The 14,971-nt window shown below is 47.2% G+C and overlaps 1 protein-coding gene across 2 annotated transcripts in view; it reads left to right on the top strand.

Moving 5' to 3' along the window:
• The window catches only part of CPNE4 (copine 4), a 915,330-nt gene that overhangs the window by 630,577 nt on the left and 269,782 nt on the right, over positions 1-14,971 (top strand). For both annotated transcript variants that reach the window (XM_073678089.1, XM_073678088.1), the window contains one exon: positions 3,176-3,265. In XM_073678089.1, coding sequence (XP_073534190.1) covers positions 3,176-3,265 — 90 coding nt within the window. The remainder of the gene's footprint in view (positions 1-3,175; positions 3,266-14,971) is intronic.

Here is a 14,971-nt window from a genome sequence, read left to right as displayed (position 1 = left end):
GCTTATGACTACAATATATGGGAGGTATTGAGCAAATAAATACAGCTACACCCTTAAATTACAAAAGAAACAATCACAAGCACAAGTAGCTACCTCCTGTCTACTTCATTGGACTTCTGATAGAGAGTGGTCTGGGGGATGACATTGTTACGGGTCCGGATGGTGGAACCTCTGTGCTTTGTTGCAAGGAGGGACCAGAGGGGCTTGACTAAGTGCCTACTTGGCCTGACCAAGGTCACACGGCGGCTTAGTCGACTCCGTCAACCAGGGAGGGACCGGGCAGGTGGACCAGGTGCCACTCTGGGACCGACCTTGTGTGAGAGCAGGTGACTCCCATGGGTCAGATGGCAGGAACTGACTGGTACAGTGGATGAGCATGGCAGGAAGGCTGGCGGGTGGTCCGGGTAGATAAGCAAGCTGGTTTGGCAGAAAGCCAGACGGGTGCTCCGGGTAGGCAAGCAGGCGGGCATGGCCGGTAACTGGCAGTTGCTCCAGGTAGGCTGGCTGGCGGGCACGACAGGTAACAGGCAGGTGCTCCAGGTAGGCTGGCTGGCAGGCACGACATGTAACAGGCAGGTGCTCCAGGTAGGCAGACTGGTGGGCACGGCAGGTTACAGGCAGGTTCTCCAGGTACGCTGGCTGGTGGGCACGACAGGTAACAGACAGGTGCTCCAGGTAAGTAGGCTGGTGGGCACAACTGTAGACAGACTGGAAGACAGAACTGTTAGACAGGCTGGCGGGCTGCACTGACAGACAGACTGGCAGACAGGACTGACAGGCAGTGGGACCTGAGGGCTGGAGCAAGTGTTTAGCACATGGAACAACAACCTTGCACAGGCACCTCCATTTGGAGGAGGTGCCTTATATAGGGGAAGTCCTCCGGCCAATGGCCGGGGACTCTATGGGACGGCGCGCGCGGCCCCTTTAAGAGGGAGGGAGCGCACGCCCTAAGCACAGTGCGGTTCGCGCCACAGCAGCAGGCGAGCAGGAAGACGCCGGACTTGGGCCGCAGTGGTGAGAGACAGATGCTACAGACATCAAGATTCCCAAATGTTCTTCCTGTAATTCTGTCTTTCTGTAACTCCCACTTTGCACTCCTACATGACGTATACCATTCAGTGCAAAAAATCCTTCATTTGTATATATTTCTGTTATTAGGATCAAATATAAACTAAAAATACCCTTATCCTTAATGCCCAGCTGACTATGCAGATTCTAATAGCGTTTTAAAATATAAAGCTAAAGGGAATCAACTATTATGTAAGGCGTTGTCAGCCAGGACATGAGTCCGCAATGCAGCTTAAATTGTATTAAATGCAGTCAGCAATATAGATTATTAGCACATCAGCATATCCAGTGGCTATGGTTAACAGTTTTCGGGTTTTGGAAATGCTTCCTACTTCTAGCCAATAATCTCTCTCTGAAAGGATCATCCAAATTGCTTACACTTAATGAATGCGAGATTTCCATTTCTCATGTTTCTATATCCAAATCCCCTCCGGCCCATGGGATGGCTGGCTATGTCTGATTTAACTGAGATTAATCAACTACGATACATAACTTACCTTGTCAGTTACGACAGAGATACGCATAAGATTATGATGGGCACCTATCCAGCTAGAAAGTATACCATATACCTTTTGCAGTCTCTCGGTTCTATTTTTTTCCTATATCTCCTCCTTTTCCGTTTACAGTAGTAAAACTTATTGAGCACACTGTGTCTCCATCTGCATCATTATAGCCAATGGCTTCGTCAACGCATACGCCTGTATCCTGTTTTGCTAGGTTACGGACATAAGCCCCTTGAGAGCCACTGAACATAGGGTCAAATGCTATGTGAACAATGTAAATGCCCGGCCCTCTGTTCTGAAATGCAGATACACTTGAAAATATGATGCCATGGGGAGGAGGGGCCCAGTGTCGGCGCTGGCACCGCCACCTGACTCATGGTCCCCATAGGGATGCCACTGGTTTTGGGTAACTTAAAGGCCTTTTCCTGAAAATTGCAGCTCGGCTCCAATTCAACTGAGCTGTAGTTCTGATCAATGGACACTAAACAATATACGAAGCTTTGCTGTTCTGCTCCAGTCACTGTTTAAGGGCTGTTTCACACATCTCCGGACAGGTGAGTATAAGGATTTTATTATTTTATTGTTATGTTTACGGTTGGACACTACGAGAACAGACACTACTACCCTCATCATTGTCCCTGCTGGTGCTGATCGCAGCGCCGGCAGGGAACCATGATGAGGGCAGCGTTCGGCACCCAGCGTTTGGAAACAGCGCTAACTGTACCGCTTATTCCCAGGCGCCGGTATGTGTCACACTGATTAACACACACGAATGTCATCCGTGTGTGTTCAGCATGAGACATTGCATCCGGAAAAAAAAAGACATGTCAGCGTGTGGAGCACACGGACACACGGTGCGTGGGAACACACTGACATGTGCGCAGACCCATAGATTTGAATGGGTCTACGTGTGTCAGTGTCTCTAGTAAGTGTGGAAACTGTCACCACATGCAACAGGCACACTGACGTGTTAAAGAGCCATAAAAGTTATGTTTAGGGTTTATACAACATCCAAGTATTCCTATAATGAATGCATTTAGATACCTGTAAAAGATGATTTGACAGATCTTTTTTTAGAATTTTTTGTTGCTGAAATGTACATTAAAAGCCCACTGTCCTTTTCTATTTAAATGACTCCATTGACTTCTATAAGAGCGCACAACTCCTTCCATAGTCCTGACCAACTATGGCCACTTCATAGAGAGAGATATTCCCATCTCAGTCATCAGATGGCAATGTCCATTTAAATGCACCACAAACTTCAAATCAAAACCTTCAAAACTTAAAACTTCAAATCAATGTGAATGTGGCCAAGCAGTAATTTTAGAGAAAGCTTGTCGTCCCTGGGGACTTGATTTGACACCACTGACAGTTTTACTATTTTCCTGATAATCACAATGCCAGCTATAACGAGCACCCAAAGCATCCTCTAGCTCTTAGTAGGCACCCCTTGTCTTTTATGAAGACCAGAAACAATCTTTTACTTGTAATTTATATTGCTCCATTATTTTTTATTCTTTTAGCACTGTAAAATAATGTCCCGAAAATCATACATCACAATTAAATGCCTTCACTGACAGAATTATTTTCTGATTTCTTTATAGGTTGTCATGAACAATTTAAATCCGGTCTGGAAAACATTTAAGGTCTCTGTGAACTCTCTTTGCAGCGGTGATCATGATCGCAGGCTAAAGGTATAGGAATAATGTGTTCTTCTATTCCTATTTAGATATCTAAAGTGAACTTAATCCCCTGATTTCTTTATTGGATGCATACTGATAATTTACATGAATGAGATCCATTAGAAGATATATTTTTTACCTTTTTTACCATTTAATAAAGCTAAGATAAAGCTGGAAAGGGGTTGACCCATTCTAGCGACTTTTTCTTAGAATGAAGGTGACCAGCTGTCAACTCCAGCTTCTATAGATCCCAGCAATCCACTTCTACCTGCTATAGATGTAGTAGTAGTCGTAGTAGTAGTAGTAGAATTACATGCCACTCATTCAAATCAATAGGAAAACTTCCATTAGACCTTTTCACATATAGATTATTTCTTCGGCTTTAGGGTTCATGCAAAATGTCCGTGGATCTCAGTCCAAGCATGTACCACAATGCACAGTATGTCTGCGGGTCTTCTAACTCAAACTCGACAACCTCATAGGCACTTATGATGTCGCGTTCAGGTCATGGGACCCGCGGACAGTCCATGCATTGCAGTCCATGTTTGGACTAAGATCTCCGGACATCTCTATGAAGTCGAAATGCAGATATAGGATGTCAAGTATCCCAATCATTTTAAAGGGGTTGTCCACTACTTTGACAACCCCTTCTCAATCCCTATGTTTTAACCAAGTAAAATAATAATACCTATATTCACCTTGGGTGCCGGCGCTGTCCGAGCAGTGTTGGCACTGGTGCTCTCGGGTCTGGCGTGACATTTCTATGTTACACAATCCCTGCGGCCAATCAGGGCCGTTTCACTGTGCCTCCTTCTGACAAATCAGACCTCTGGAGGAAGTAAGAGAGCAGCCGCAACTCCCATTTCCTCTGGATGATTGAGTTGTCAAAAGGAGGGGACAGTGAAAAGTATAATCATACAATGTGATTTTTCTGGATTTTTTTTTAGATTCTGTCTCTCACAGTTGAAGTGTACCTACGATAAAAATTACAGACCTCTCCATTCTTTGTAGGTGGGAAAACTTGCAAAATCGGCAGTGTATCATATACTTATTTTCCCTACTGTGTGTGTATATATATATGTATATATATATATATATATATACAGTACAGACCAAAAGTTTGGTGGACACACCTTCTCATTTAAAGATTTTTCTGTATTTTCATGACTATGAAAATTGTGCATTCAAACTGAAGGCATCAAAACTATGAATTAACACATGTGGAATTATATACTTAAAAAAGTGTGAAACAACTGAAAATATGTCTTATATTCTAGGTTCTTCAAAGTAGCCACCTTTTGCTTTGATGACTGCTTTGCACAATCTTGGCATTCTCTTGATGAGCTTCAAGAGGTAGTCACCGGAAATGGTTTTCACTTCACAGGTGTGCCCTGTCAGGTTTAATAAGTGGGATTTCTTGCCTTATAAATGGGGTTGGGACCATCAGTTATGTTGTGCAGAAGTCTGGTGGATACACAGCTGATAGTCCTACTGAATAGACTGTTAGAATTTATATTATGGCAAGAAAAAAACAGCTAAGTAAAGAAAAACAAGTGGCCATCATTACTTTAAGAAACTTTTTTGTAAAGTATATAATTCCACATGTGTTAATTCATAGTTTTGATGCCTTCAGTGTGAATGTATAATTTTCATAGTCATGGAAAAACAGAAAAATCTTTAAATGAGAAGGTGTGTCCAAACTTTTTGTCTGTACTGCATATATATATATATATATATATATATATATATATACACTTCCTGAACCCTTTCCAGTGCCTTCTTCACATGTCAAGGTTTGCAGTACCTGTGACATCCATTTTTTCACTGATACCACACTTACCCAGTATAAATTGTGGGGTTGTACACATGTCCATTTTTTATCAGCAGCACAGATGACAAGAGCCAATACAAGTCTATGGGTCCATGTAAAACATGTACAGCACAAGGATGGCATAAGTGTACCATCCATGTGCTGTACATGTTTAACATTGCAAAGTATAGGAGAACCATTGCAATTTCTTTTTCTTTTGCCATACCGGAAAAACACTGATGGCACACTGATCCAAAACACTGGTAGCACACTTATCCAACATGCAGATGACACCAGTACTGTTTTTTTCCAGTACTGGTTTTAAACAGACATGTGAAGGGGGGCCTAACACATGATGTACATGTGAATCATGATAGGGAGGTAGCTCCTCCATGCCATCCATGTGCACCATAGAGTTTGAAGGGGATCAGTAGCTGTGCTCACATGATCACTGCAGGTGTCAGGCTGTAATTTAGGCTGGAGTCACACGATCGTATAAAAAAATCGCTCCGATTTTCATCCCCAAGAGTTGTCCTAGTGAAATTCGTATGCAATTGCATGTGTAAGGTCTCAGTCACACTTGTGTATAAATAATCAGTCCCATTCTCATCCAAGAAAGTGCGACAATTTTTCTCACTTGTCATCCGTGTTCAATCCATTTTTTACTCAGCAACTATTAATCTGTTAAAGGACCAGTTACAGTTTCCTATGCTACACAATTACAATGTATCCGTAAAAATTGGTTGCCATTCTGATGGTCGATATGGCATGCAACTTTTTTCTCGCACTATCTGATTTTGGAGTGAAATCGCAGCATGATTTTTATCTAATGCCAAATATTTATTGCATTGCACTTGTCCGATTTATACACAAGTGTGAGAGAACCCTAATGCGAGTGCAATCTGAGTATGCAATTTTTTTTCATCACATGCATGGTGTATGCCATCCGTGCGCAATGTGCTTTTAACATCATCTTTTACATACTGTAAATACTCTATGTAAATTGAAGCTAATAATAATTATTTTTTTATTTATTTGACGCCAACGTATTCTGCAGCGCTTTACAATTCAGACAATTTACAGACATTATGGGCACTGTCCCCATTAGGGCTCACAATCTAGATTCCCTATCAGTATATCTTTGGAGTGTGGGAAGAAACTGGAGAACCCAGAGGAAACCCACACAAACACGGGGAGAACATACAAACTCCTTACAGATGTTGTCCTTGGTGGGATTTGAACCCAGGACCCCAGTGCTGCAAGGCTGCAGTGCTAACCACTGAGTCACCGTGCTGCCCTGTCCAGCTAGTTTACAAAACTAATAAAGCAATCTTATATAAAGAGATAGATAGAAAGACGTACAAAAACGAAGGCCGCACTCCCAAAATAGAAAATTAAAAAAATTTAATAGCCCATAATGAAGGCCACGTTTTGGTCCAATTGAGGACCTTTCTCAAGCATTGGAGGATTGTTTTATGCCTGGGTGGCTCTGCACCCCTGCCTCCCCTTTTTTGCTGGTGCTGCCTTGATTTTTTCTAGATAGATAGATAGACAGAGCTAGATAGATATCCTGTAGATATATAATTTCACAAGCCCCCTACATATAATAAACTTGTACCCTTCATGTGGCACTAAAGGGTGTTTATTAGTGTTGAGCGATACCTTCCGATATCGGGAAATATCGGATCGGATTGGATCGGACCGATACCGAAAAAGTATCGGATATCGCCGATTCCGATACCGGAAACCAATGCAAGTCAATGGGACATAAATATCGGAATTAAAATAAACCCTTTCTTTCCTTGTAGGTTATTTCTACATGAAGGAAAACAACTAAGAATAATGTAGAATGTATTGGGGGAGGTGGGGGAGACAATAAAGGCATAGAGGTTTAGCCCAGTCAAATGGAATAGCAGGAATTAATATTTTTTTATTATGTTCTGAGTTACGGAAATATTAACTATGTTAAGTATTTTTATATTTTGTCAGATATTTATGTTTCACTACTTCCATGCTCTTCACCTTCTTTTTTACTTCTCCCACACTTTCTCCTTCATCATCCTCAGCATCTTTTTCATCCACTTCTTCTTCACCTTCTTCTTCTTCACCTTCTTCGTATTATTCTTTTTTTTACATTCTTCATATTCTACTTCTTCATCTTCTTCATATTCTTCTTCTTCATCATATTCTTATTTGTGACAGGCATTCCTGTAGTTGTTATCTATAAAAGGTTGGACATTACACCTTTCGTTCTGCCCGTCACAAAAGATTTACAACAGGATTTGTCCGCGTTCAGTTTGGCCTGCAGCAGCAGGTCTTTTCCAGGGGCACCACGAGGAGGAACGGACTCACCCCCATACACTGCTTAGTCATCTTCTGCTTATAATTTAGATATTATCTTTTGCTCTGATTTTTAGTCTTATGCTTAATGTTCTTCCGCTTTTTGTTCTGCAGCTTCTTGTATTTCTGCTTCTTGGTTTTCTGTCTCTTATTTTTCTGTATCTTGGTGCTTGTCTTCTCTTCTTTGTCTTCTTGGTCAACTTCTTCAGGGTCATCTTCTTGGTCTTCTTCGGGGTGGTCTTCAGGGTCGTCGTCTTCGGGGGTCCTCGTCTTCGGGGTCCTCGTCTTCTTCGGGTTGGTCTTCTGGGTCCTCGTCTTCGGGGTCCTCGTCTTCTTCGGGGTGGTCTTCAGGGTCCTCGTCTTCTTCGGGGTGGTCTTCAGGGTCCTCGTCTTCTTCGGGGTGGTCTTCAGGGTCCTCGTCTTCAGGGTCATTGTCTTCGGGGTCCTCGTCTTCTTAGGGTTGGTCTTCAGGGTCCTCGTCTTCAGGGTCCTCGTCAGGGAGATCCAGAGTGATTACCAAGAACCATTTCAAAAAGCTTGAACTTGGAAATGTAGCAGAAGGTACAAGAAAGCTGAGGAACTACCGAGGACCAGCTGACGGTACTGGAACCCGGATGGATAGCAGAAGGTACAAGAGCCAATGGAACTACCGAGGACCAGCTGATGTTACTGGAACTCGGTTACTAAGCAGGAGGTACCTGTGCCAGAAAGCACTACCAAGGACCAGCAGACGTTGGTGGAACTTGGATACCGAGAAGGAGGCACCTAATCCAAAGGCACTGCCGAGAACCAGCTGACGGTACTGGAACCCGGATGGGTAGCAGAAGGTACAAGAGCCAATGGAACTACCGAGGACCAGCTGATGTTACTGGAACCCGGATGGGTAGCAGAAGGTACAAGAGCCAATGGAACTACCGAGGACCAGCTGATGTTACTGGAACTCGGTTACTAAGCAGGAGGTACCTGTGCCAGAAAGCACTACCAAGGACCAGCAGACGTTGGTGGAACTTGGATACCGAGAAGGAGGCACCTAATCCAAAGGCACTGCCGAGAACCAGCTGACGGTACTGGAACCCGGATGGGTAGCAGAAGGTACCCATGTAAAAAAAAAGTTCAAGGCCGCGAGCCGGCCGCAGTTACCAAAACCCACAGTCCTACAGAGGGTGCTTGTCCTATTGGCACTATGGAACCAGCCTTCATTGCCAGATCCCGCAGCCCACATAGGAGTCACCTAAACTGCAGGCACCATAGAGTCGGCTAACCCGACCGCAACACGACAGGACAACGCATTGGAGGCAAAGTGACGTTGACACTACCCGGAAACAGCTGGCGTGCTGGAACCAGGCTGGGCAGGAGGGAGTACCCGTGCCAAAGACACTGCCGAGAACCAGCTGACGGTACTGGAACCCGGATGGGTAGCAGAAGATACAAGAGCAAATGGAACTACCGAGGACCAGCTGACGGTACTGGAACCCGGATGGGTAGCAGAAGGTACAAGAGCCAATGGAACTACCGAGGACCAGCTGATGTTACTGGAACTCGGTTACTAAGCAGGAGGTACCTGTGCCAGAAAGCACTACCAAGGACCAGCAGACGTTGGTGGAACTTGGATACCGAGAAGGAGGCACCTAATCCAAAGGCACTGCCGAGAACCAGCTGACGGTACTGGAACCCGGATGGGTAGCAGAAGGTACCCATGTAAAAAAAAAGTTCAAGGCCGCGAGCCGGCCGCAGTTACCAAAACCCACAGTCCTACAGAGGGTGCTTGTCCTATTGGCACTATGGAACCAGCCTTCATTGCCAGATCCCGCAGCCCACATAGGAGTCACCTAAACTGCAGGCACCATAGAGTCGGCTAACCCGACCGCAACACGACAGGACAACGCATTGGAGGCAAAGTGACGTTGACACTACCCGGAAACAGCTGGCGTGCTGGAACCAGGCTGGGCAGGAGGGAGTACCCGTGCCAAAGACACTGCCGAGAACCAGCTGACGGTACTGGAACCCGGATGGGTAGCAGAAGATACAAGAGCAAATGGAACTACCGAGGACCAGCTGACGGTACTGGAACCCGGATGGGTAGCAGAAGGTACAAGAGCCAATGGAACTACCGAGGACCAGTTGATGTTACTGGAACTCGGTTACTAAGCAGGAGGTACCTGTGCCAGAAAGCACTACCAAGGACCAGCAGACGTTGGTGGAACTTGGATACCGAGAAGGAGGCACCTAATCCAAAGGCACTGCCGAGAACCAGCTGACGGTACTGGAACCCGGATGGGTAGCAGAAGGTACCCATGTAAAAAAAAAGTTCAAGGCCGCGAGCCGGCCGCAGTTACCAAAACCCACAGTCCTACAGAGGGTGCTTGTCCTATTGGCACTATGGAACCAGCCTTCATTGCCAGATCCCGCAGCCCACATAGGAGTCACCTAAACTGCAGGCACCATAGAGTCGGCTAACCCGACCGCAACACGACAGGACAACGCATTGGAGGCAAAGTGACGTTGACACTACCCGGAAACAGCTGGCGTGCTGGAACCAGGCTGGGCAGGAGGGAGTACCCGTGCCAAAGACACTGCCGAGAACCAGCTGACGGTACTGGAACCCGGATGGGTAGCAGAAGGTACAAGAGCCAATGGAACTGCCGAGAACCAGCTGGCGGTGCTGGAGCCCAGGGTAAATACTAAAAACAGAAGAGCCAGAGGTGTATTTGGAGGAGGTTTTAAATCCGTACTACAGTGGATGTGGACAAAGCAGGAGAATTTGCCGGACACACAGCTGGGGATCAGCTGACGTTACTGAATCCCAATAACACTGGAGCAAGCGTTGACTGTGCAGACGGCACTTCTGAGCAGCAACTAGCGGTATTGGAGCCCAGGGTAAATACTAAAAACGGAGGAGCCAGAGGTGTAATTGGAGCAAGTTTTAAATAAGTAGCACAGTGAATATGGACAGAGCAGGAGAAATTGCCGTGAACACAGCAGGGGAACAGCTGACGTTACCGAACCCCAATAACACCGCAGCAAGTGTTGACTGTGCAGACGGCACTTCCGAGCGCCAACTGGCGGTGCTGGAGCCCAGGGATAAGAATGAAAACAGAGGAGCCAGAGGTGTAATTGGAGCAACTTTAAAATCTGTAGTAGTGAGAATGTGGACAGAGCAGGAGAAATTGCCGTCCGCACAGCAGGGGAACAGCTGACGTTACTGAACCCCAATAACATGGTAGCAAGTGTTGACTGTGCAGACAGCACTTCCGAGCGCCAACTGGCGGTGCTGGAGCCCAGGGATAAGAATGAAAACAGAGGAGCCAGAGGTGTAATTCGAGCAACTTTAAAATCTGTAGTAGTGAGAATGTGGACAGAGCAGGAGAAATTGCCGTCCGCACAGCAGGGGAACAGCTGACGTTACTGAACCCCAATAACACGGCAGCAAGTGTTGACTGTGCAGACAGCACTTCCGAGCGCCAACTGGCGGTGTTGGAGCCCAGGGTAAATACTAAAAACGGAGGAGCCAGAGGTGTAATTGGAGCAAGTTTTAAATAAGTAGCACAGTGAATATGGACAGAGCAGGAGAAATTGCCGTGAACACAGCAGGGGAACAGCTGACGTTACTGAACCCCAATAACATGGTAGCAAGTGTTGACTGTGCAGACGGCACTTCCGAGCGCCAACTGGCGGTGCTGGAGCCCAGGGATAAGAATGAAAACAGAGGAGCCAGAGGTGTAATTCGAGCAACTTTAAAATGTGTAGTACAGTGGATGTGGACAAAGCAGGAGAAATTGCCGTCCGCACAGCAGGAGAACAGCTGACGTTACTGAACCCCAATAACACGGCAGCAAGTGTTGACTGTGCAGACGGCACTTCCGAGCGCCAACTGGCGGTGCTGGAGCCCAGGGATAAGAATGAAAACAGAGGAGCCAGAGGTGTAATTCGAGCAACTTTAAAATGTGTAGTACAGTGGATTTGGACAAAGCAGGAGAAATTGCCGTCCGCACAGCAGGAGAACAGCTGACGTTACTGAACCCCAATAACACGGCAGCAAGTGTTGACTGTGCAGACGGCACTTCCGTGCGCCAACTGGCGGTGTTGGAGCTCAGGGATAATACTGAAAACAGAGGAGCCAGAGGTGTAATTGGAGCAACTTTAAAATCTGTAGTAGTGAGAATGTGGACAGAGCAGGAGAAATTGCCGTCCGCACAGCAGGGGAACAGCTGACGTTACTGAACCCCAATAACATGGTAGCAAGTGTTGACTGTGCAGACAGCACTTCCGAGCGCCAACTGGCGGTGCTGGAGCCCAGGGATAAGAATGAAAACAGAGGAGCCAGAGGAGTAATTGGAGCAACTTTAAAATGTGTAGTACAGTGGATGTGGACAAATCAGGAGAAATTGCCGTCCGCACAGCAGGAGAACAGCTGACGTTACTGAACCCCAATAACACGGCAGCAAGTGTTGACTGTGCAGACGGCACTTCCGAGCGCCAACTGGCGGTGCTGGAGCCCAGGGATAAGAATGAAAACAGAGGAGCCAGAGGTGTAATTGGAGCAACTTTAAAATCTGTAGTAGTGAGAATGTGGACAGAGCAGGAGAAATTGCCGTCCGCACAGCAGGGGAACAGCTGACGTTACTGAACCCCAATAACACGGCAGCAAGTGTTGACTGTGCAGACGGCACTTCCGAGCGCCAACTGGCGGTGCTGGAGCCCAGGGATAAGAATGAAAACAGAGGAGCCAGAGGTGTAATTCGAGCAACTTTAAAATGTGTAGTACAGTGGATTTGGACAAAGCAGGAGAAATTGCCGTCCGCACAGCAGGAGAACAGCTGACGTTACTGAACCCCAATAACACGGCAGCAAGTGTTGACTGTGCAGACGGCACTTCCGTGCGCCAACTGGCGGTGTTGGAGCTCAGGGATAATACTGAAAACAGAGGAGCCAGAGGTGTAATTGGAGCAACTTTAAAATCTGTAGTAGTGAGAATGTGGACAGAGCAGGAGAAATTGCCGTCCGCACAGCAGGGGAACAGCTGACGTTACTGAACCCCAATAACATGGTAGCAAGTGTTGACTGTGCAGACAGCACTTCCGAGCGCCAACTGGCGGTGCTGGAGCCCAGGGATAAGAATGAAAACAGAGGAGCCAGAGGAGTAATTGGAGCAACTTTAAAATGTGTAGTACAGTGGATGTGGACAAATCAGGAGAAATTGCCGTCCGCACAGCAGGAGAACAGCTGACGTTACTGAACCCCAATAACACGGCAGCAAGTGTTGACTGTGCAGACGGCACTTCCGAGCGCCAACTGGCGGTGTTGGAGCTCAGGGATTACAGTTCAGGTGGTAGAAACATGAACAGAACAGGAGACCTGGATACTGTTGCCAACCAATTATTTATTCTGGAAGAGGACTGGCAAATTCATGAGAGATCCAGGCCTTGTTCATTTTGAGAAAAGTAAGCCGGTCAACGTTATCGGAGGATAGTCGCATGCGACGGTCTGTTAGTACACCACCTGCGGCACTAAAGACGCGTTCCGATAATACACTAGCAGCAGGGCAAGCTAGCACCTCCAGTGCATACTGACTAAGCTCTGGCCATGTATCCAGCTTACAGACCCAAAACTTGAAGGGAGAAGAGCCGTCTGGGAGTACACTAAGAGGGCAAGACATGTAGTCTGTCACCATCTGACGGAAACGTTGCCTCCTGCTGACTGGAGCTGTCTGTGATGGTGTAGACATTTGTGGCGGCGGGGACACAAAACTTTGCCACATTTCGGCCATACTGGTCTTGCCTTGTGCTGAGGCGCTGCTTCTGCTCCCTCTTTGTGCAGAGCTTCCTCCACTGCCTCGACGCACTGAGCTGCTTTGTAAAGCACTAGCAGCACTGCTCTCGGTTGGAATGGAGAACATGATGGAATGCACCAGTGCGTCTTGGTACTCCCGCATTTTACGCTCCCGGTTCAATGGTGTTATGAGGCTTTGTAAGTTGTCCCGGTAGCGAGGATCTAGGAGGGTGGACACCCAATAATCAGCCGTGTTGAGAATGTGGGCGATGCGGCGGTCATTTCTGAGGCACTGCAGCATGAAATCAACCATGTGCTGCAGACTGCCAACTGGCCAAGAAACGCTGTCCCCTGCTTGAGGCGTGATCTCTGCCTGCTCTGCATCACCCCACCCTCGCTCTAGATACTGACTACTAGAGCATTGTGTACCTCCCTCCTCTGGACAGATGTCTTCCTCATCCATTGACTCCTCCTCATCCTCCTCACAAAGTGTCCCCTGCCTAGGCCTTTGTGAGGAACCACATTGCGCAGACTGTAGAGAAGCAGATGGCATTTGTGACTCCTCATCCTCCACCTCTTCCAAAACCTCGTCCCTTAGTGCTTGCAGTGTTTTTTCAAGCAGGCAGATAAGGGGGATAGTCATGCTGACTAGTGCATCATCTGCACTCGCCATCCGCGTGGAATAATCGAAGGCACGCAAAACGTGGCAAATGTCCTTCATAGAGGCCCACTCAGTGGTGGTGAAGTGTGAACGGCGCGCACTGCGACTTGTTTGCGCCTGCTGCAGCTGGTACTCCATTACTGCTGCCTGCTGCTCACACAACCTCTCCAACATATGTAACGTTGAATTCCACCTGGTGGGTAGGTCACATATGATGCGATGTTCCGGAAGACATAATCGGCGCTGCAGAGCTGCAATGCGTGATCTTGCATTGCTGGAACGCCGCAAGTGAGCGCACTCTATGCGGACCTTGTGAAGCAGTGCATCAAGATCCGGATAAAAAAACTCTGCACGACCAAGTTGAGCACATGTGCCAGACATGGGATGTGAGTGAGGTTGCCTAGGCCCAGAGCTGCCACCAGATTTCGGCCATTGTCACACACTACCATGCCTGGCTGGAGATTCGCTGGCACAAACCACACGTCACTCTGCTGCTTGATGGCATTCCAGAGCTCCTGCGCTGTGTGGCTTCGATTCCCCAAAGAAATTAATTTTAATACGGCCTGTTGACGTTTGGCCACGGCTGTGCTCATATCGGTCATCATAACAGGTAACCGTTCACGGGTCGATGTGGAGGTAGACCGTGACGGCTCCTGCAGCGCTGATTCAGAGGAACTGGAGTATGAGGAGGAGTCAATGTGTACAGACTGGATTCCTGCAATCCTTGGAGTTGGCAGAACACGTACAGCGCCACTCTCAAGATCTGTACCCGGCTCCACAACATTTACCCAATGGGCAGTGAGGGAAAGGTATCGTCCCTGTCCATGCTTACTGGTCCACGCATCAGTGGTCAGGTGGACCTTGCTACTGACGGCGTTTTGTAGCGCATGTTTAATTTTTCCCTCCACATGATGTTGCAGGGCAGGGACGGCTTGCCTGCTGAAATAAAAGCGGCTGGGCACGTTGTATTGTGGGACTGCCAATGCCATAAAGTTACGGAATGTGTCAGTCTCCACCAGCCTGAATGATAGCATTTCAAGGGCCAGTAGTTTAGCAATGCCAGCATTCAGAGCCTGTGCTCGGGGGTGGTTTGCCGAGTATGGGCGCCTTTTCTCCCATGCCTGTGCTAACGATGGCT

This window comes from Phyllobates terribilis, unplaced genomic scaffold (assembly GCF_046119375.1).
Source record: "Phyllobates terribilis strain yellow unplaced genomic scaffold, ASM4611937v1 Scaffold_4__5_contigs__length_816908805, whole genome shotgun sequence".
In the NCBI taxonomy this organism is placed as follows: domain Eukaryota; kingdom Metazoa; phylum Chordata; class Amphibia; order Anura; family Dendrobatidae; genus Phyllobates; species Phyllobates terribilis.
This window is presented reverse-complemented; position numbering and strand designations above follow the sequence as displayed.